The 23,138-nt window shown below is 39.7% G+C and overlaps 1 protein-coding gene across 4 annotated transcripts in view; it reads right to left on the bottom strand.

Annotated features, from left to right (window-relative positions):
• EXOC2 (exocyst complex component 2) overlaps positions 1-23,138 on the bottom strand; it is a 227,262-nt gene that overhangs the window by 136,816 nt on the left and 67,308 nt on the right. For all 4 annotated transcript variants that reach the window (XM_054253780.2, XM_078368461.1, XM_035295152.3 and 1 more), the window contains 3 exons: positions 20,618-20,744; positions 2,974-3,087; positions 1,352-1,476 (listed from right to left, as the gene is read on the bottom strand). In XM_054253780.2, coding sequence (XP_054109755.1) covers positions 1,352-1,476; positions 2,974-3,087; positions 20,618-20,744 — 366 coding nt within the window. The remainder of the gene's footprint in view (positions 1-1,351; positions 1,477-2,973; positions 3,088-20,617; positions 20,745-23,138) is intronic.

Genomic DNA, 23,138 nt, shown 5'->3' with positions numbered 1-23,138 from the left:
GTTTCTTCAACAAATCAATGGCACAAAAAACCAGAAACAGGGTAGGAAAAGTGAGGGGATAGTTTTAGTTTAAAAGAGGTTTAAGAGATTTAAAAATTAAGTGAAATGCCTGAATTTTCTTTGAATCTTGATCTGGACATATCAACTATAAAAAAAGAAAGTTTGGGGATAACTGGAGAAATGTGAACTGGGAATGAGATATTAAAAAATTATTGCTAATTTGGTTAACTATGGTAGTATCATTATGATTATGTATATAAATGTTCTTACCCTTAGTTAGTAGATTCACACTCAAGTATTTAGGAGAAAAACATCATGCTGTTTGAGATTTGCTTTAAAATACATCAGCAAAATGCAAACAAACCCATCTCAAAAGCAAGTATAACACAAGAATAATAATAGTTAAACCCAGGTGATAGGTATATAGGAGTTGATTATACTTTCATCTCCTCTTTGAAAATTTTCACATTTTGAAAATTTTCATAATAGAAAAGCAAAAACAAATTACCTGAGTAACTTTACTTACCAGCTCTGTCAAATTTGAACCATGTAATTCCTAGTCTACATAGCCCACGGAGAGCACACAGAGCAACACACACAGAGATCCACACGTTATCACGCAACATTCACACTCGAACCTGACCAAAATAGCATTTTACTAAAATACAGATTAAGACTATAGTAAGAAACTATACCTTAGCTATTAAAAAGAATTAACTTTTGTTAATATAGATTACTTTTTACTAAATAGCAATAATTAAGCTTTTATAAATTAAAGGCAGTTTTATTAAAAAAACCCTACCAACACCTTGCATTAAAATGTCTAAATCTATGACATCTGTACTCCACACAATGTCCCTCCCATACACAGGGGATGGCACAGTGACAGCTACCTGTGTGCATGTGGGGGGGGGCAGTGCCTGTGGGATAAGGGCTGAGGAGACTGGTACCCTGTCATCAGCCTTTTCAAACTGAACACACAATGAGTCACATCTACAGAAGTAGTCACATATGTAAAATATTGATGGTTGTGAGAGGATTTTTGAAATCCTCAAATTTACTCATTGGGATTTAATTGCTTATCAGCCCTGAGGTATGGGCATCACAGAGAGTTAAAGTAGTCTCGCATTTCACACATGTAAGATGGGTCAACAAAACCTCAGAGATAAATTTTTCAAGTACCAAGTCTTTAAAGAGAGTCCAACTGAATCTGCAACAAATATTTATAGCACATTTTAGATCTCTACTTTGATAAAAACAGACCAAATGTCACACCCTGTAAATACCCTGCAGGCAGGGTCAGGTTTCCATGGTGGACACTGCCAGCAGATGGCTCTGAGGATCACCTTACCTGAGAGGGCATCCTGTGCTTCAAAGAATGTACTGAGACCGCCTTTCACATAGGCCAGGCTGCCCTCGCTCTTCTTGTTAGCCTGTCTCTTGAGGTTGGTGACTGCCATTTTGAGCTGCTCAAAACTGAAATGAAATTAAAAAAAAACAAACGTGTGAGACTTCTAACATGCAAAAAAGAAAAAAGAATTCCTTCAGTGGAAAACACTTAATATGCTAAACTGATGCTAAGCAGCATACAGATTAATATCATATAAAACCAGAGGAAAACAAAAAGCTTTCAAATTGTTACACAGATCTAAACCTTTTATTTATTAGGAATGCTTATATTACAACAGCTATAAAAGAGTTTTGGAGTCCTCAGTGGTGATTCCAAATATGTTAGAACACTAACACGTAAATGTATATAGATGTTTTTATAACCTATATATAATATATACAATTTACCAGATAAAGAGTTTTAAACATCCTGTACCAGATAAGAAGACATAGGTCACCCAGTGTTAGACAATATTTCAAAGGTGCAACTCCTCTGTAGATTCACTGAAGCATTGTGGAACACTAAGCAGAATGGTATATTTACCAATATCCAGGCCTCTCTCCTTAATAATAAAATGACATAAATCCTGTGGGTGAATTCACAACTTAAATAACGAGGAAGACCACAGTATCTTATCTCAATATCTCAAGCGGAGAAAAAAAAGGCAGGCCTCTGTATTTCAAGTTTTATGTCCATCTGAGCTAAGAAAATCTGGCTATAAAACTTTAAACATATTCTCGATAGACCTACACAAGAAACAGAACCCAATTCTGACCTATAAAAATAGAAATTTCACATCTGTAATGTAAAATTAGAATCATCTTCTACAATGAAAAAAATTCATCTTGGACATTTGCTTTATAAAGCAATCAGGCTAAATTTACCCTATGTATTAACATGTCAACTTTTTCTTATGTTTTCTCATAATGCTTTTCATCCTAGTAAGTAAATGAAAAATTTATATTAACGTATATTTTAACACACTGATTTAAGTTTTAAGCAATAAACCATTGATTTATCCAAACATTTTCTGCTGAATATAATTATTTTAAATCAATCTTGCAAATAAGCTACAAATCAGCTCTTTTAGAGAGTGAGCAAAATTTAATTAGAAGACATAAGGGAACCTTCAAATTGGATATATGACCTTGTCTATTTTTTTGCTAATTATAAGCCAGGTTCTTTCATGATGATAAACAACTCATCTTCCTTTGCTCTATGGTCAGCGAGGCAGTATGTTCATGTTTTACACTAGAACTTAAAATTTTTACATTATTTGAGTAGGGGGAAATCAATTCATACATGTCAGTTTAAGTCATCAGCTAAGGTGCCATAAAGTTTTAATAACCTACACCAATAATAAAATATATAGAAGATAAAATGACCGTAGGAAATAAAAGACCTCTAATCATCTCATTGTACAAATAAGGAAACAGACACCCTGAGATGTTCACAGGCTCACCCACAGACCTAAAACGGTATTACTCTATGCAGAACCAGACCTAAAATTCAAGTTACCGCGTGATCCCATTTTTAGCAATTGAGTGAAACCCTTCACAGATGACAGTCTCATATCCACTAACCTGGTGTTTGAGTGATTCTCTATAAGATACCAGGCAGCTGAAAAATTCTCACTTGTAAAATCAGCACTCATTCCATGGAACAGCATTTCTAAGTCCTTCTGGGAAAATTTACTTCTGAGGGGAAAAAACGTTCAAAACATATTTTAATGGTTATTAAGACAAAAATGTAACAAATATCACTGAGTATCCAGTGTAACATATATGAATACAAACCATTACAATGATACATATTAATAATACATTATCCAGAATATGTTTATATATATGTACAAAATCTATTTCCCACATCATGGCTGACTTTTTTTTATCATGTAAACTTTGGTTAACATAGAAAAGATAGGAAATGGGTGAAGGGGAGAAGAAAAGCAAAGCACACTGCCATGTGTGTACCTACGCAACTGTCTTGCATGCTCTGCTCATGTACCCCAAAACCTATAATCCAATAAAAAATTAAAAAAAAAAAAAAAAAAAAAAAGAAAAGATAGGAAACTAGTTGAAATACAGAAAAAATTACATCAATAAAAGAAAATGAAGTTTAAAGAGGATTAAGACATCAGGCTGAGTTGATGTTTTATTAAACCTATCAAAATATGAAATCAATTCCCATTCAACGTATAAAAATCAAAATTTGAATACAGTGAACTTTTAAAATATTAAATCACTTTGTTAAATGATTTTTGTTAAAACCTATATGAAAGTTGTTTTAAGACATACTGCCTAAGAAATCATCCAAGTAGTAATAAAACCACATCTAACCATCATGTCCATGCCTAGAATGACTTTAAGAAAAGCTTGTGATAACAACAGGCTATATACACAATCTGTAGCTCCCTCATCTTGCGTACATGTTTAAGATTGACTTCTGGATCAATTTATTTACATATTCATTCAAGCATCTACTAATCAAGCATCTACTATAGGTCAGGCTCCATGCTGGGATGCCAGAGGTGTCCACTGAGGTTCACAACCTGGCAGCCTTCGCCGGCCCCCACTGCCCCATTTGCAGGATGAAATCCAAGCATGCCCATGAATTGAAACTGCTTGTTTCTCAGGGCTCATTTCTGCCACTGGGGGCCTGAAACCTGACGCTTCAGCAGCCTCCAAGGGACTATACTGTCTTGCATGTTGGTTTCCACCATGTTGGTGTTTACTTTGTTCATCTGATTTGCTGTCCCCTCTAAGATGTGTCCCCTACCCCGATACAATGGAGAAATCCAACTCATGAGGTATAAACCAGATATGGATCATTTGATAACACAGTATCTCTTTAATATTTATGCAGAGGTGAAATGACCCCTACCCCAAAAGAATTCTTAACATGGGTAGGTCCAATGACTTTTCTACTTACTCTTCTCTGAGAGAGTCTTGCTGTCTCATCATTACAAACACAGCTCAATTAGGCAGCTTAGTCCATGATCAACACTCCAACTTCACTCAAAGATAACATTTTTTTCTTCCCTCTTCCCAGCCAAGGTAAATAGTTACTAGGGTGCTTGCTTCATTGGGGGGAAAGTGGGAGCTCTGTTTTAGAGGTTAAGGGTAGGATGGATGGAGAGATAAGAATGGAATGTCCTTTGGGGCCTGTGCCTGGTACTGTCATGGGTGGCCTTTGCTCTCTGCCTGCCAGGTATTAAAACCTACTTGAGTCTCCCTCGAGGGCTCTGGAGAACTCCTCCAGCCCTGACTCATGAATACATCATTTTTCTACTGCCACCCTTCAGCCTCGAGTGGTCTCTCAGTCTTACTGTAGGCACTCCCTGCTGGAGACTCTCCACGTTCAGCTAACCAGTCTCCTTAGGCACAACTTCCAATGGCCTAGAACTCACTCTCTCCAGCAAGTTGCTTGCTCACCTGGACATGGGGAACATCCCTAAAAACTGTCCACACAGGCTGTGTGTCTCACAGCTGCAGAAACACTGTCATCTGGCAGTCCCACTCACCAGGACTAAGTGGAGATGGTCACACATTCTGTGTCCTCCCGCTTTGTGGCCTAGCCTGGCTCTCCCCACAGAAATCTCTGCACAAATCCTCCTCGCCTCTCTACACATCCTCTCACTCTGTGGTCCCTATAAGAACAAGGAATGTGAGCTGCAAACCCAGATCTCGAGGAGTTCGTCTATCAAGCCTGCACAGTGAGATGCCATTCACTCTAGAGTCTAATGCCTACTGTGTGAGCACCTCACCCAGGACAGGGCATCCCATTCACATTCTGTAACACTGCCCTTCTTCACTATGTTCCTTTTTTAATTGGGTGGGGGAGGCCTTGCTTAGAATTATAACAGAAAAGAAGACAGATACGATTTCAGGAGGTGGCACCACTTCCACTTAGACAAAGTCAATTTTGCATCTTTTCCCACTAGCCTCACAAGTTAAAAGAGTTACAGTCTGAATCTTCCCGATACATGCGTGTGGCATTCATTAGCTTGCTGGTCATTTTCACCAGTCAGCAGTCTCTGAGAGGGAGGTGGAGAACTTAGAGTTTTTAAGTTTATTTTGGTTTGGATTCTTCATGCTGGTTCTCATACTTTACTTAGTAAGAAAATCCTTTCACCTCTGGAAGTTTTTCTCACTTTATTTATTTGTACCTCATGCCTCCAAGTTAGAGCTTTGGGGGAAATATATTGACTGAGTGGAGACTTAGGCTAAGCCACAACATGCTGAGCCCCAGCTAAGTGACCCAGAAGTGATTTCTTCTGGAGTCCTGCTCTAATCTGCAGGCAGCATCTGTCTGGCGTGCTGTGTAAGGGATCATGGGCTTTGTCTGAACTCGGCTGGAAAGAATGACATGACCAACTAGTAAAGCCTGTCATCGTGGGCGGGAGGAGTCATGGTGGCTATAAACCGTGTTTCTGTCCACCTTACTTCCATGCATTGGCATTCAATGTGGTGTCTCACAGTTCACTTGCTCAGAAAGTTAAAGTTAGCAGAATCGATATGTACTACTGATATTAACTAAATTCCTACTAATAACAGTCTTTACACATTATTTAAGTACAAGAAATCCTCATCTGGCAGGGATCAATTCCAAGTAACACAAGGACATAGCTGAGAAAAAAGAAATGAAAGAAGGCTGAGAAGTCACACTGAGCTTCTGTGTCCCTCACCCACGCCCGTGGGGCTTAACTGTGCCTTGGTGTTCCTCTGCCCGTGATCAAAGAGGGGGTTGCTAGTGTTAAGAGCTGACAATGTGAAGAAAGGATCTGTGACAAAATGGTAACAAGAAACTATAAAATGCAGACACAAAACTCAGTAATACAGCAGCTGCACACCCTGGAGAAACAGTTAAGAATACACAGTCCCCATGGCAGCTAAATCATACTCCACATTTATTTTTATTTAGCCAAAATAAAAAGTTTTTTAAAAAACAGGATGTACACAGCACATATAGAAAAGCGTTCTGTCCTAAACAGTTACAATGATTAAACTGGTGGTACTGATAGTACTGAAAAATGTAAACCAGAAGCTCAGAGCTTTCCATTTTGTATTCCATTTTTAACATTCCCCGATACTTATAAACTCTGCTAACATCTCATTTACAATGCATTACTAAATTGTTATTTTTACAAACCTAAACTGCTCTCAGTTATATCATAATATAAAGGCCTGATGTCTAGTGAGAGCTCCAAGGGAAGGGATTGTTAAGAAACCCTCTACCCCCAGGAGTGCCTCCCTCCCTCATCCTCAGAAGGAGCAGGGATGGGTCTAGCCAGTCCCTAGCAGTGGGGACCCTGGCGAGAAAGCAGTGGGTCTGGCAAGGTCCCCACTGGCCCTGCACTCCCAGCTCTTTAGCCGTGAACATCCCATGCACCACAGGATGCTAGGAGGACATGGGTGGCAGAGCCTGAGACTCAGCTTTTACGTTGGAGGGAGCAGGGAGGCCCAAGAGTCCAAGCTCCCGGAGCAAACTGCTGAGACTCGAGCCCACAATCCATCAGCACCCCTCCCAGCATATGTCGCTCCTTCAGGCCCCTCACACGGGCCACGTAGAATTTGAAAAGCACAACATCTCTTGGTCAAAATACCACCTCCCCTAAGACAGAGCTGATTATTCCAAGAGTTCTTACTGAAGACGTTAAAAGTCTTTTGTTAATGTTAACTAATTGGAAGACATGTATTGAGACTTACAGCAGAAATCAGACTTACAAGAACACAACAAACATTATTTTCAAGATGGTGAAATCCTAACACAGAGACGTCAAATAATTTTCCCCAAATCACACAATTAAGTCCAGGACTAAACCTGCCCAGACATACAGGGCCTGTTTAGAGGGGACACTGTTGGCTATGACCCGCCAATCACCCTGGGCCCTCTCTGCTGGAAGAATCCCACAGCTCACCACTTGCCCCTTAACTGGGGAGAGATCAACCACCACAAGTCAACCACGCTTGTCATATGTTCCCTGCTCTTGAGTGGGTAACCTTGTTCTGACCAGTGATGCCTGAGCAAAGTTCTATTGGAGCACATCTGGGAAAGGTCTCCATACTCTCAAGAAGAACCACCAAGAAGAGGTAGCACTTTTCTGCCTTGGAACATCATTGTGTTCAGTTTCAACCACAGGAATTGCTAAAGCCATTTGTAATTAGGAAGGAAATCTGTTTTATACTAAGAGCAACAGAACAGCCAGCAAACTCAGGCTCCTCACATCTTGGTGACATGACTAAGTTACTGACTCAACCAAACTTTGGAGGGTACTATCACTGAATATTGTATATTATGAAAAAGTAGATTGTATTTTTGTTTAAATCAAATGAGTTTTCATTTTCTCTTACTTGCAGCTGAAGGCAAACTGATTCAATATTCTATTGCAAAATAGATGCCTAAATATACTGATCTTTTATGTAAACATTTCAAAAATGTAAAACAGATGACTTGGAAAAAACAAAAACTGAACACCAATGCCAGAGTCCCTGAAGCTTCGTGGGTGACACAGGTGTAGAATTGGAGGTGGCTCATCTCAGTGTTCACAATGGGACAAAGGGGTCATAAGCAGTGGCTAAGAGCACAGGCTCTGGGTTCAATCTCAGTGTTTGTTCAATCTGCCTGTATAATCTAGAGGAATTACTCCATTATTCATGAGGCTAATGCATCACAGTATCTTCCTCTTACAAATGTTTTGAAGATCAGAGTAGATAATGCTTGTAGAAGTTATAGCAGTTTCTGACACAGGACAAATGTTCAAAAATGTTATTTGCTATTATTTTTAATCTTTACACTTATTTATATCTTATAGTCTACTTTCCTAAGTATTATTTAATTTGATTCTCATGACAACAACTGAGTTAAATATTCCCAAATTCTAGATGAGCAAATGGCCTCTGAGAGGTTACACGTAAACAGTGGAGATTTGAACCTAGTACTTCTATTGCTGAACAGAGAACCAGAGGAGGGCCTTAGATAGGAAATACAGTCGTAACTACACATCCACAAAGATGACAGTGTAAGGAAGCATGAAAGGGGATTTGCTTTCGAATGAAGAGAAATGCTAATGCCCTTAATAACAGTGGTAGGAAAAGAAGAGATAGCATGTCAACATGGCTAATGAAGCACAGAGTAAAAACTTGTATGTCTGTTCAGAAAAACTGGATTTTGAACTCTAAACTTCCATGTGAAGTGATGGCTCAAACACATCAGAAAAACCAAAATATGCTGAGTAATTCAAAACAAGCCTGCATTTTAAGTCCACTAACACTCAGTTAAAGACTGAAAGTAACATGGACCCTACTGTGTAAACTCACGGAATGTTTTCATCGAGGAATCAAAACATACAGTTTCAGTCACTGACAATTCCTGCCACCTCGAAAAGGTATGTTTTCCATTAGATGGCAGTGTAAGGTCAGATTCAAACCTTGTTTAAAACAAAACAAACAAACAAAAAAAACAGCTAGCCCCAAACCAGGGGAAGACCCAGGCCTTGGGACTGAGTGAAGAGACACAAACAGGCACCTTCTTCACACCTCAGCACTCACTATCCAGTATGAGGACCGTCTGCAGCAATGACCCATGCAGCATGCAAACCAGTGGGACTCCTTCTGAGATCGCCATAGCCACTCCACACATTGTGAGGCTGCAGTTGTGTTATTCTGTGTTTGCATCAAAGAAAACACACTTTCTTGATCTGGCAGACGGAAGATGAAAGGGGAGGCTAACAGTGAAGTTGGGCACTGCTAGTTCTTTGTGTGCACCACTACACATATTTCTTGTAGCTTTAAATTTTTAGCAACATTGTTTGCACTCTGTTGTATTAAGTATTACAAGTTTGTTTCAACTTTTTTTTTTGTCTGACCCAGTTTCTGGCCTTCAAGGCACTCTCACTGATCATCTATTTTTACACAAAGGTAGTCACCAAAGGTTCTTTTCTTCTGCACCTATATTAAGAATTAATTTGCTGTCAGTTTTCCTTTTTTAAAATGTAATCTTCTAAATTTGATGGGAAAATTGAAATTGGTCTTTTCTTTCCGTTTGAAAGCCGAGCTGATTAGAAGAAAATCAGGATTGCATTGCCATAAAACCCATGCAGAAATAAAACACATACTAGTGGTGCAACAACTGACTATTCTTGACAGCCATTCTCAGGTAATAATTCACAAAAACAACTGGTAATCATATAAAAACAGTACAAGACTCCCGTCTTCTGCCCCCACTCCCATGTGCAGACTGCCTCCTAAACGTTACCCATAAATACCCTCTTGTTAGGCCACTGAATACTGATTTCAAGAAACAAAACCAAGCGAAGGTTTTCACTTAGCATGAACCTGTTTTTACCTTCCTTTTTGGCTTAGTCTGTCTTCATTACAACTGAAGTCATGCTAAGAATACATATATTTGTGACAATTGCCATTGTAAATAAAAAATATAGACCTTTTACAAGCAAATCCTAGTCTCAATTCAAAGTGAAGTTATTTATTCTGAGCAATTAGTAACATTTTTTAAGTATCATGACACCCGGTGTGCAAAACATCAGTTAAAAATTTAGGAATATAAAGATAGCCAATAAATGCAAAGACAGCCAATAAATGCAAAGTTGTTCAACTCACAGGCTGAAAGACAGAAGTATGCATGCTGGGTCCACCGGCAAAATATTTACTAAACTCTGACTCACCCTGAAGAGCCACAAGGCAACTATACTGTGCTACTCTCACTGGCTTTGTCATATTCACATGAAGCGGCCACACTGCAGGGCCCCTCAGGTTCCCACTTTGCACACTAGATTATCAGTTGTCAAGAATTTCCACAGATACTCACATTGCAATTACCAGAAGCTGACTTATCTCCTGAAGGTCACCTCCCCACTGTAATCTGATCACTCACTAGGACCACAGGGGAGCATTTAATGACCAGCACTCATAATTCTTCAAACCTTTTAAATTATGCTTCAACAAACAAATAATGCTAAAACTCTATTACTCCTTCAATACCAACATTTGCAAAAAGTAGGTGCTCTCCAGGCTTTTAATTATCAAAAGAAAAAAAATGACATTAATAAACAGAACTAAAAGACAGATACTAAGGATCCTAACCTGAGTATGATGCTATCATCTACAAAGACCAAAGCACATCCACCAAAAAATAGTAAGTAAATCAGCAAAATAAAACCCACAGCAATATTTTCCAATCTGCCTTTCCTTGCTTTTATCTTTCTCTAAAATAAGACTTCGCTAACTGTGGTCAAATAATTCAACAAGATAAACAGTTTCTTGAAAGTATCTCAAAAAAAAAAAAAAGGGAAACTGGAAAGAACTTTTCTGGCCAAAAGCATTCTCTTCTCTTGGTTTCTATATCTATTCTTACTTTCATCTTTCATTTTTCTTGCTTTCTGGAATCTCTACATCTAGCCTCTCTTTCTTTTCATAGAAAAAAACCGCAAAACACTTTCAGGTGGACAGAAGGATGACTGGATGTCCGTTCACGACCTACAGGGCCTCCCCCTGTTCCCTGATGCAACAGGATCTGCGCCTTTCCCTGTTCATTGGCTATTCCAAGCCTCTGTTAGAAATACAGAGTTGGCTTCTGAGGCCAGGAATTCCTGTCCACAGAAATGCATATCAGGTGAGGATTCCACTGATTCCTCCAAGATGGACTGACGGTCTTGCAACTTCTGGCATTTCTCATTGTGTATGTCTTCCCTCTGGACTTTCCTTTGGGCTGGTTTTAACATCTTACTGGTTTTCTCCTTAATTATGAGTTAAATAAAAGCTTTGACACCTATTCATTTTATATTTGTATAAGTATCATGATTTTCCCTTTTACAAAAATTATCCTTTAATATTTTACTTTATCCCATGGCTGAGCAAATATTTCTGAAACTTAAGTAACAGTCTATACAAGAACAGACAAAATCTGATAATTTTATTCCCACTGAAATACTTCTTAAACAAATGTACATAATGTTATTTTAAAATTTAAAACAATTTGGTACCCTGGAAACTGAAGTCATTAAAAAAACTTTCCCTATCTGGCAGAACAATGAATAGTATATATCCAAGAAGAGCAAAGAATTCTGGTAGTAAGGATGAATATTTGCTCTGCACTTGCTATGCTCCAAGTGTTTATCTCTTCACTCTCTGATTCCTCACATCGGCCCCAAGGAACAGGCACTGCCTTGTACATCTGAGGAAACTGAGGCAAAAGGAAGCTAAGTAACTTACTCAGCGTCACATTGCTAGTAAGTGGGAGAGCCCAAGTTCAAATTGAGAGAGTTTTGTTCCACACAAAACCAAGCTACCTCTCAGAGAAGAAAGAAAAGAAATGTTTAAGAAAGCCAAGGCCAGGCATGGTGGCTCATGCCTGTAGTCCCAGCACTTCAGGAGGCCGAGATGAGCAGATCATCTGATGTCAGGCGTTTGAGACCAGCCTGCACAACATGGTGAAAACTCGTCTCTGCTAAAAATATATTAGCCAGATGCAGTGGCAAGTGCCCGTAATACTAGCTACTCGGGAGGCTGAGGCTGGAGAATTTCTTGAACCTCAGAGGTGGAGGTTGCAGTGAGCCGGGAATGCGCCATTGCATTCCAGCCTGGGCAACTGAGCAAAACTCTGTCTCAAAAAAAAAAAAAAAAAAAAAGCTAAGTACTTTCAGTGCTATTATTCTTCAGTGCCATTAGCAATGTTACCAAAGAATTGTCCTGAAGCTTATTAAGAAACACTGCTGTTAGAGGCAGTTCAGGCCAAACCACTTTGCGGGTAGCAGCAACAGGAATAGTAGACAGTCAAAGGCTGAGAAGGTGTGCGGAGGTAGAGAGAACAGGGGTGGGTGGCATATACCAAAACAAAAGTTGAGGAAATCATGTTTATGATAGTAAACATCTGAATAAATCCTAACTTTGATGATTTTGTCCAAGTCTCAAACAAAATACATTTTGTGTATCTCCATATTCCTTTTGCCCGTGTTGAAAACTGGCTCTTAGTGATGAAGAACAGCTCAGAGGGCCTCCCGCTCTATACTTCTAAGGCAGGTAGGAAAGAGGCTCGCTTTCAAGAGCCTTGCAGCAGTCCATAAGGGGGTTAATATCAACTGCAAGTCTATTCATGCTTAAAACTGTGTTCAAATAAAAAAGAATGTTACCATTCTTTTCTAAATTTTCTCAATCTTTAAACTCTTAATTTTGAAGGCACAGGAATCCTTAAATAGCTCTAGAATGACCCATACTGCCAAAATGATTTAAAGATGTTACCTAGAACAGTCCAAGTCCATCAAAAGCTGCTAAGCCCAGAGCTTTCCAACACGTTACCTTTCCAAGACAAACATGCTGCCTCCCCTCAGCCAGCGGCAAACCTCAGCAGGTAAAAACAAAATGCGCGATCTGAATTACTAATGATCTTCAAAGGTAGCCTTGAAGATGAGAGAGAGAGAGAGAGAGAGACTATTGGAGAATTTTCCCTATTCCTAGAAAACCCGAAACTAAAACCATGGCTAAACTATTAACAGTGCTAATTTGTGACTTTTGGTAAGTTTGCAAAGGAACAAAGTATACAATTCCATAAGCAGAATCGCTAAGGTCAGAAGATAAATTAGCCACTATTAACATGTTACGTGAATTGCTTAAGTAGAAAGGCAATAATTACAAAAGTTACTAAAACACTTTACTAGGAACTCAGAAAAAACTCCAGACTCGAATTCAACAGAAGGTGCTTCACCGCCTGAATGAGGGGGACGAGGGCGGCAAATTCCTCCACCTCATTCCTACCCTGACGGTTCAAGGTGCTTGCTTCACCCCACGTAGGAGTAACTCAATTTTGTGGGCTCCCACTGCCCTCCAGGTGCCACTCCAAATGCTCCACACAGCTTTTCATTCAGTCCTTGCAGCATGCTAAGGAGAGAGAAGATGGCGCTGTAGGACCAACTCAGGATTGCAGCTCCCAGTGAAACCAGAGATGGTGAATGGACGCCGCATTTCCAGACGGATCTTTATTGCCCACAGACCAGGAGATTCCCAAGTGTAGTAGCCCCACGGGCCGCCAGCATGGCTGTTTGGGCTGGCATGGCTGTTTGGGCCAGGGCTGCAGCACAGCGGCACTCCATACAAAATACACTGGTTTGGTTGCCCTGTTAAACCGGCAATTGGAGATTTCGGAAGGCAGACTAGCTCATTCACCTGATTAAACAGGACTTAAACAGAAAGACAGGCCAGGAGATTCCTGGGCAGCAATGTGGTTTGAGCCGGCGCAGTGGGTCACTGCACAGGAAATCACACAGATCCCGGCGCCCTTTCAGCAGGCGACTGGAACACCTGTGAGAGAGTCAACCGTTCAACTTAAAAAAAAAAGGGGGGGACTCTGAGGCAGGGAGCCAGGTGATCAGGCTCGGCAGGTCCCACCCCACAAAAACAAACAAAACAGCAATTGGAAAAGCTCAGGGTTAAGAGTTTCACGGCAAGCACAGCTGAACCCAGGACAGTGCAGCTCGGAGCGGGAGGGGGGTAAGCCATTACCGAGGCACTTGACCCCTATGGAGGTACACTGCCATTGCTGACACAGCCTGCCATTGCTGAGGCAACACACCGTTGCCAAGGGAACCTGCTATAACAGAGAGAGTCCACCACTACAGAGGAGGGCCATCATCACCACGGCAGCTCTAACCACACCCATATAAACAGGAATACAGGGAATTACACAGGGTAGCAGGGTGGAGCCCACGGCAGCAGGGCAGAGCCCACGGAAACAGGGCAGAGCCCACAGCAACAGGGTGGAGCCCACCGCAGCTCAGCATAGCCACTACAGACAGGCAGTGATTAGACTGCCTCCTTGCTGGGCAGGACAGTGCAACAGATACTCATAAATAAAGCCCTAACTCCCAAGGAGAAGGCACCTGAGGGAAAAAAGGGGCTTTATGAGTTCTGCTGCAGCAGACTTAAACGTACCTGCCTAGCAGCCCTGAATGAACAATGGAGCTCCCAGCTTAGCACTTGAGCTCCTATAAAGTACAGACTGTCTCCTCAAGTATAAAGTACACAGTCTCCTCAAACAGCTCCCTGACCCCTGTATATGCAAAGAGTTATCTCACAAAGGACTGATCAGACTGACATTTGGCGGGCATCGTTCACGGACAAAGATAGCAGAAGAAGAAACTGGTAGCAACCCTCAAGGTTCCGCAGCTGCTACAGGTGTACCCCAGGCAAGCAGGGCCTGCAGTGAACTTCAGTAGTCCTACAGCAGAGGGGCCAGGCTGTTAGAAGGAAAACTAAGAAACAGAAATACCGCATCATCAACAATCTGGACGTCCACTCAGAGACCCAATCGAAAAATCAGCAACTACTCAGACAACAGGTGGATAAATCCACAAAGATGGAAAGAAACCAGCGTAAAAAGGAGGAAAACGGGAGGCCGAGGCGGGTGGATCACAAGGTCAACAGATCGAGACCATCCTGGTCAACATGGTGAAACCCCGTCTCTACTAAAAATACAAAAAATTAGCTGGGCATGGTGGCGCGTGCCTGTAATCCCAGCTACTCAGGAGGCTGAGACAGGAGAATTGCCTGAACCCAGGAGGTGGAGGTTGCGGTGAGCCGAGATTGTGCCATTGCACTCCAGCCTGGGTAACAACAGCGAAACTCCGTCTCAAAAAAAAAAAAGAGGAGGAAAACACCCGAAACCTGAACACCTCGCCTCCTACAAGAGACCACAACTCCTCACCAGCAAGGGAACAAAGCTGGACAGAGAATGAGTGTGATGAAATGACAGAATCAGACTTTAGAAGGTGGGTAATGAGAAACTTCCGTGAGCTAAAAGAACATGTTCTGACTCAATGCAAAGAAACTAAGAACCTTGAAAAAAGGTTTCAGGAAATGATAACAAGAATAAACAACTTAGAGAGGAATATGAGTGAATGGAAAAAGCTGAAAAACATGAGAACTTCGCAAAGCATGCACAAGTTTCAACAGCCGAATTGACCAAGCAGAAGAAAGGATATCAGAAGTCGAAGATCAACTCAATGAAATAAAACGAGAAGCCAAGATTAGAGAAAAAAGTGCAAAAAGGAATGAACAAAGTCTCCAAGAAATGTGGGACTATGTGAAGAGACCCAACCTATGTTTGATAGGTGTACCAGAATGTGACGAAGAGAATGAATCTAAGCTGGAAAATACTCTTCAGGATATTATCCAGGAAAATTTGCCCAACCTAGCAGGGCAGGCCAATATTCAAGTACAGGAAATACAGAGAATACCATAAAGATATTCCGCAAGAAGAGAAATCCCAAGGCACATAATCGTCAGATTCACCAGTGTTGAAATGAAGGAGAAAATGCTAAGGGCAGCCAGAGAGAAAGGTCGGGTCACCCACAAAGCGAAGCTCATCAGACTCACAGCAGAAACCCTACAAGCCAAGATATTGGGGGCCAATATTCAACATCCTTAAAGAAAAGAACTTGCAACCCAGAATTTCATATCTAGCCAAACTGAGTTTCATAAGTGAAGGAAAAATAAAATCATTTGCAAACAAGCAAGTACTCAGAGATTTCATCACCACCAGGCCTGCTTTAGAAGAGCTCCTGAAAGAGGAACTACACCTAGAAAGAAACAACCAGTACCAGCCATTCCAATATCACACTGAATGCTAAAGAGCATCAACAAAATGAAGAATCTGCATCAACTAACAGGCAAAACAGTCAGCTAGCCTCAAAATGGCAGTATCAAATTCACACATTACAATATTAACCCTAAATGTAAATAGGCTAAATGCACCAATCAAAAGACACAGACTGGTAAATTGGATAAAATGCCAAAACCCATCAGTGTGCTGTATCCAGGAAACCCATCTCACATGCCAGGATACACAAAGGCTCAAAATAAAGGAATGGAGGAAGATTTACCAAGCAAATGGAGAGCAAAAAAAAGCAGGAGTTGCAATTCTCGTCTCTGATAAAATACACTTTAAAGCAACAAAGATCAAAAGAGACAAAGAAGAACATTACATAATGGTAAAAGGACGATACAACAAGAAGAGCTAACGATCCTAAATATATATGGACCCAATACAGGAGCACCCAGATATAGAAGGCAAGTTCTTAATGACTTACAAAGAGACTTAGACTCCCACACAATAATAGTGGGAGACTTTAAACTCCACTGTCAATATTAGACAGATCAACCAGACAGAAAAATAACAAGGATATCCAGGACTTGAACTCAGACCTGGAACAAGCAAACCTGATAGAGATTTACAGAACTCTCCATCCCAAATCCACAGAATATACATTCTTCTCAGCACCACATCAAACCTACTCTAAGATTAACCATATAATTGGAAGTAAACCACTGCTCAGCAAATGCGAAACAACTGAAATCATAACAAACAGCCTCTCAGACCATAGTGCAATCAAGTTAGAACTCAGAATTCAGAAACTAACTCAGAACCGCACAGCTTCATGGAAACTGAACAACTGGCTCTTGAATGTTGACTGGATAAACAATGAAATGAAGGCAGAAATAAAGAAGTTCTTTGAAACCAATGAGAACGAAGACACAACATACCAGAATCTCTGGGACACATTTAAAGCAGTCTCTAGAGGAAAATATATAGCAATAAGTGTCCACATGAGAAGAGTGGAGAGATCCAAAATCAACACCATAACATCAAAATTGAAAGAGCTAGAGGAGCAAGATCAAAAAAACTCAAAACCCAGCAGAAGACAAGAAATAACTAAGATCAGAGCTGAACTGAAGGAGATTGAGACACAAAAAACCCTTCAAAAAAATCAATAAATCCAAGAGCTGGTTTTTTGAAAAGATCAACAAAATAGACCACTAGCCAGATTGATAAAAAAGAAAAGAGAGAATAACCAAATAGATGCAATAAAAAATGATAAAGGGAAATCACCACAAATTCCACAGAAATTCAAACCATCATCAGAGAATATTACAAACAACTCTATGCACATAAACTAGTAAACCTGGAAGAAATGGATAAATTCCTGGACACTTGTGTCCTCCCAAGCCTAAACCAGGAGGAAGCCGAAACTATGAACAGACCAATAACAAGATCTGAAGTTGAGGCAGCAATTAAGAGCCTACCACACAAAAAAAGCCCAGGTCCAGATGGGTTCACAGCCGAATTCTACCAAACACACAAAGAGGAACTGTTACCATTCCTTCTGAAACTATTCCAATCAATACAAAAAGAGGGAATCCTTCCCAGTTCATTTTATGAGACGAACATCATCCTGATACTAAAACCCGGCAGAGACTCAACAAGAAAAGAAAACTTCAGGCCAATATCCATGATCAACATAGATGCAAAAATCTTCAATAAAATACTGGGAAGCTGATTGCAACAGCACATCAAAAAGCTTATCCACCATGATCAAGTAGGATTCATCCCGGGGATGCAAGGCTGGTTCAACATACGCAAGTCTATAAACGTAATTCACCACATAAACAGACCCAAAAACAAAAACCACGTTATCTCAATCGACGCAAAGAAGGCCTTTGACAAAATTCAACAGCCCTTTATGCTAAAAACCCTCAATAAACTTGGTATTCATCGAATGTATCTCAAAATAAAAAGAGCAATTTACGACAAACCAACAGCTTATATCATACTGAATGGGCAAAAACTGGAAGCATTCCCTTTGAAATCTGGCACTAGACAAGGATGCCCTCTCTCACCACTCCCATTCAATATAGTACTGGAAGTTCTAGCCCGAGCAATCAGGCAAGAAAAAGAAATAAAGTGTATACAAATAGGAAAGGAGGAAGCCAAACTGTCTCTATTTGCAGACCACATGATAGTATATCTAGAAGACCCCATCGTCTCAGCCCAAAATCTCCTGAAACTGATAAGCAACATCTCAGTATACAAAATCAATGTGCAAAAATCACAAGCATTCCTATACACCAATAACAGACTGAAAGAGAGCCAAATCAAGAATGAACTGCCATTCACCATTGCTACAAAGAGGATAAAATACCTAGGAATACAACTCAGAAGGAATGTAAGGGACCTCTTCAAGGAGAACCACTGCTCAACGAAATCAGAGAGGACACAAACAGATGGAGAAACATTCCATGTTCATGATTAGGAAGAATCAATATCGTGAAAATGGCCATACTGTCCAAAGTAATTTACAGACTCAACGCTATCCCCATCAAGCTACCATTGACTTTCTTCACAGAACTGGAAAAAACCATCTTGAACTTCATATGGAACCAAAAAGAGAGCCTGCATAGCCAAGTCAATTCTAAGCAAAAAGAGCACAGCAGGAGGCATCACACTACCGGACTTCAAATTATACTACAAGTCTACAGTAATCAAAACAGCATGGTACTGGTACCAAAACAGAGATACAGACCAATGGAACAGAACAGAGGCATTGGAGGCAACACAACATATCTACAACCATACAATCTTTGATAAACCTGACAAAAACAAGCAATGGGGAAAGGATTCCCTGTTTAATAAATGGTGTTGGGAAAACTGGCTAGCCTTGTGCAGAAAGCAGAAACTGGACCCCTTCCTGACACCTTACACTAAAATTAACTCCAGATGGAACATAAGACCTGGGGCACCATAAAAACCCTAGAAGAAAATCTAGGCAAAACCATTCAGGACATAGGAGTAGGCAAGGACTTCATGAACAAAACACCAAAAGCATTGGCAGCAAAAGCCAAAATAGACAAATGGGACCTAATCAAACTCCACAGCTTCTGCACGGCAAAAGAAACAGTCACTAGAGTGAATCGCCAACCAACAGAATTGGAACAAATTTTTGCAGTTTACCCATCTGACAAAGGGCTGATATCCAGAATTTACAAAGAACTCAAACAGATTTACAAGAAAAAAACAAACAAGCCCATTCAAAACTGGGCAAAGGATATGAACAGACACTTTACAAAAGAAGACATACATGAGGCCAACAAGCATATGAAAAAATGCTCATCGTCTCTGGTCATTAGAGAAATACAAATCAAAACTACGTTGAGATACCATCTCATGACAGTTAGAATGGTGATCATTAAAAAATCTGGAGACAACAGATGCTGGAGAGGATGTGGAGAAATAGGAACACTTTTACACTGTTGGTGGGAGTGTAAATTAGTTCAACCATTGTGGAAGACAGTGTGGCAATTCCTCAAAGACCTAGAAATAGAAATTCCATTTGACCCAGCAATCCCATTACTGGGTATATATCCAAAGGACTATAAATCGTTCTACTATAAGGACACATGGACACGAATGTTCATTGCAGCACTGTTTACAATGGCAAAGACCTGGAACCAACCCAAATGCCCATCGATAATAGACTGGACTGGTAAAATGTGGCACATATACACCATGGAATATCATGCAGCAATCAAAAATGATGAGTTCGTGTCCTTTGTAAGGACATGGATGAATCTGGAGAACATCATTCTCAGCAAACTAACACAAGAACAGAAAATGAAATACCACATATTCTCACTCATTAGGCGGGTGATGAATAATGAGAACACATGGACACAGAGAGAGGAGCACTACACACTGGGGTCTATTGGGGGGAATAGGGGAGGGTCAGCGGGAGAGGGGGAGCTGGGGAGGGATAGCATGGGGAGAAATGCCAGATGTGGGTGAAGGGGAGGAAGACAGCAAATTACACTGCCACATGTGTACCTATGCAACTATCTTGCATGTTCTGCACATGTACCCCAAAACCTAAAATGCAATAAAAAAAAAAAACCCTCCAGACTCAGGTATAAGGTATATTGAAAGATATTTACCTGGCTGAATTCTCATGATTAAAGTTAAGTAAGTCTAGATTAAGCAAGAATCAGAGGTAGATGTCAAAATAAAGACCAGATTAGACCTAGTTATTCTAAAATACTTCTAGAAAAATCAAGCAAAGAGGCAGATTATGAATTCTATTTTGACTTCAGGTGCCATCTAGCTATTTAACCATCTCCAGATAACATGTTAAAGACTTTTCTTTTTCACAGAATGTAAAATAAAAAAACTAAAGAGGTAAGTAGTTTTAGCCATAAGTTTTAACTAATTGCCAGTTTACTTGCAGCAAAGCTAACCAGGCTTCATAAATAACACCCATGTCAAAACAACTAAGTTACCTTCAATCATGTTTCCTGGGACATTTCTGGAGTTTGAGTCCCTTTCCTGTAAGTATATAAAACTTTTTAGCAACTGAAAAATAAAGAAGACTGAAGGCAAGATGCTACTCACTTTTCAATCTCAATGCCAAGGGGGTTAGCAGGACGTAAGGACAAGGGTGGAATTCCTTTGTTCCTGTCAGTACGCATATCATAATAATTCATTTCATCAACCCACACAGCAGACTGATCCAAAATGCCTACAGAAAGAAGTAGCACATGCTTAATAAGATGAAGGCTAGAGGAGGTACCTTCTAAGTCTGGCCATATTACCTTACTTCCTAAAGACCTAATACAAAATGCCTGTTGGATAATTTTTAAGAGATTTTAGGATATAACAGCTAAGTTTTTTTTTTAATGACTAGTGCTTTAATTATAAGCACTAAAAAATCTATAAAAAGGCAAAAATAACACTTTGGCTTATGGTTTCATTGTACTTTATTTAATAGAGAAGACAAATTAAGCTGTTTAGAAAAAGTTTTGCTACATCGAAAGTATTTTACAAATAATAAACACTACAATTAAACATTGATAAATGTAACTAATTAAATCTGTATAAAAAATTCAAAAAGTCAGTATGTAAGATGCAATAAGATAACCTATAATATCTGTTTATTCAAGAGAATATTCTGAAATAATGTAAACTCTTGGAAAATGTCTGGGAAATACCCAAGCACAAAACACTGGAGTTAAATGTTAGTTCAGTGAACATTTCTGGTTTATGATAAATGCTGAAAAACCATTATGCACATATAATTTTATATTTAATACTGTAAGTTTCTTCTTCTGGGTTCCATAAGCTACTGTAAGGACATTTCACTATAAATGAAAACCAAATGTTTTTAAAATGGTCCTTGAAAGCTCGCAAGAAACATCTTTTATTTTCTTTTCCTCTAGAAACACTGGCATGTTTTCATGAATAGTTATGCAAAAATATTACGCTACTTGCTAGTTCCCATGCTTTTTACTATTATCAGTGCTTGACATGTCCTAGATGGTAGAAACAGCACGTTTTTTCCATATTAGGCTGAAATCAATTTGGCAGACTCAATAAAATATCTAACGATTAAATCAAATACCTTTTAAGAATGCATGGCTTATATAATGGAAATGGCCAGGTTATTCAGGGAAAACTGACAGGGTATGGACCCTGTGAACAAGACAACATAAACATCTTCCTTTACAGGACTGAGCTCTTTATTGTTCAACCTAGCACAGGGCTTCCCAGCTAGGCCTCCAAGGCGCTGGGCTGCAACAGAAAAAGAGCAAGTGGTCAGGGAGTACAGACAAAGTGTGCCCGCCTCCACAGGCAAGGATCAGAAGGTTTCCTGGGAGAAGGCTGTCTGAATACCAGGCAACCTGTGGCTGCAGGGCCCTCTGGGAACCCACTCATTCCCTCAGCACTTGCAGTTCTGCCAGCATGCAACAGGGGCTTTGTCAGAGCTTCTGCTCAAGTCCAGGCACTCCTGAGTTCAGTCCAAGAAACCTTTACTAAGTCTACTATGTGCTAGGCCCTGGGCTGAATGCTCTAGAATAATAAAATTACTACTTTTGCCTAAGTTGTCTTTATCTGCTACATAAATAAGATATCAGATTTTACCAAAATGTTTATGTTCCTCTAGAAAACCCATATAACAAGTTCCTGCTTTAGTTTCACAGTTTAGTTTTGGAGACACAAAAAAAAGAGTAAACAAAAATACAAATGTTATATGTATACATATATGCACACATGCATGTACATGTGCATATATAAAGTCCACTTTACATTTTCCCTTAAATTCCTTGAACTTTTATTTATACAAAAAAAATCAAAGAATTTATAGAGAATAATGCTGCAGAAAGGCTCTATGCTCTGAGATTTAAAAAAAAAATTTGCAAAATTATTTATTTTTCCATATAAAGAGAAGCACTGGCTGGGTTTAATTATGCCTACGATACTCCTACATTATACAAATATTTATCAAGTGCTGACCATGTGCAAGACATTACAGTGCCACAAAGATGAATCTGACATTACTCTTCTTCTAAAAAGGGAAACAGACACACACACAGAAATAGCTACAAGAAATATAATTAGAAATTATTAATTTGTTGGGTAAGCGACTATGCTTACAGACTTTACATTTCTGTAAACAGACTTTACATTTCTGTTCTAACTCACCCAATCCTATGAGGTAGGCGATATTATTCCACTTTTGCTCATGGAGAAATAAGGTGTTAAAGTTAGTTAGTCATGGTAAGAGAGTTCAGGTTAGAATTCAAAGAGTATGACTTCTCAGACCAAATTCCTAACACAGCTAACATAAGGCAGCAAGTGGTCAGTGCATAAAGAAGGAAAACATAAAGTGCTGTGTGGTTCAACGATGAGTGGGTATAACTAATGTGGGAGCCTAAAAGCAGCCATGGCAGGAATGTATCACCCGGGCCTTGAAAGATAGACAAAATGAAGGAAAAGGGAATATTATTTAGATATATTATTACTAAATTGGCCAAATCAGGACTTTTCACCTCAAATCTTGTTTGTTTAATAGTTTTAAAACAATGTCATTATATTCAAGATCAAGGAACCGAAACTGGTATATCAAGTGAACAAA

Source organism: Callithrix jacchus, chromosome 4 (genome assembly GCF_049354715.1).
Source record: "Callithrix jacchus isolate 240 chromosome 4, calJac240_pri, whole genome shotgun sequence".
NCBI lineage: Eukaryota > Metazoa > Chordata > Mammalia > Primates > Cebidae > Callithrix > Callithrix jacchus.
This window is presented reverse-complemented; position numbering and strand designations above follow the sequence as displayed.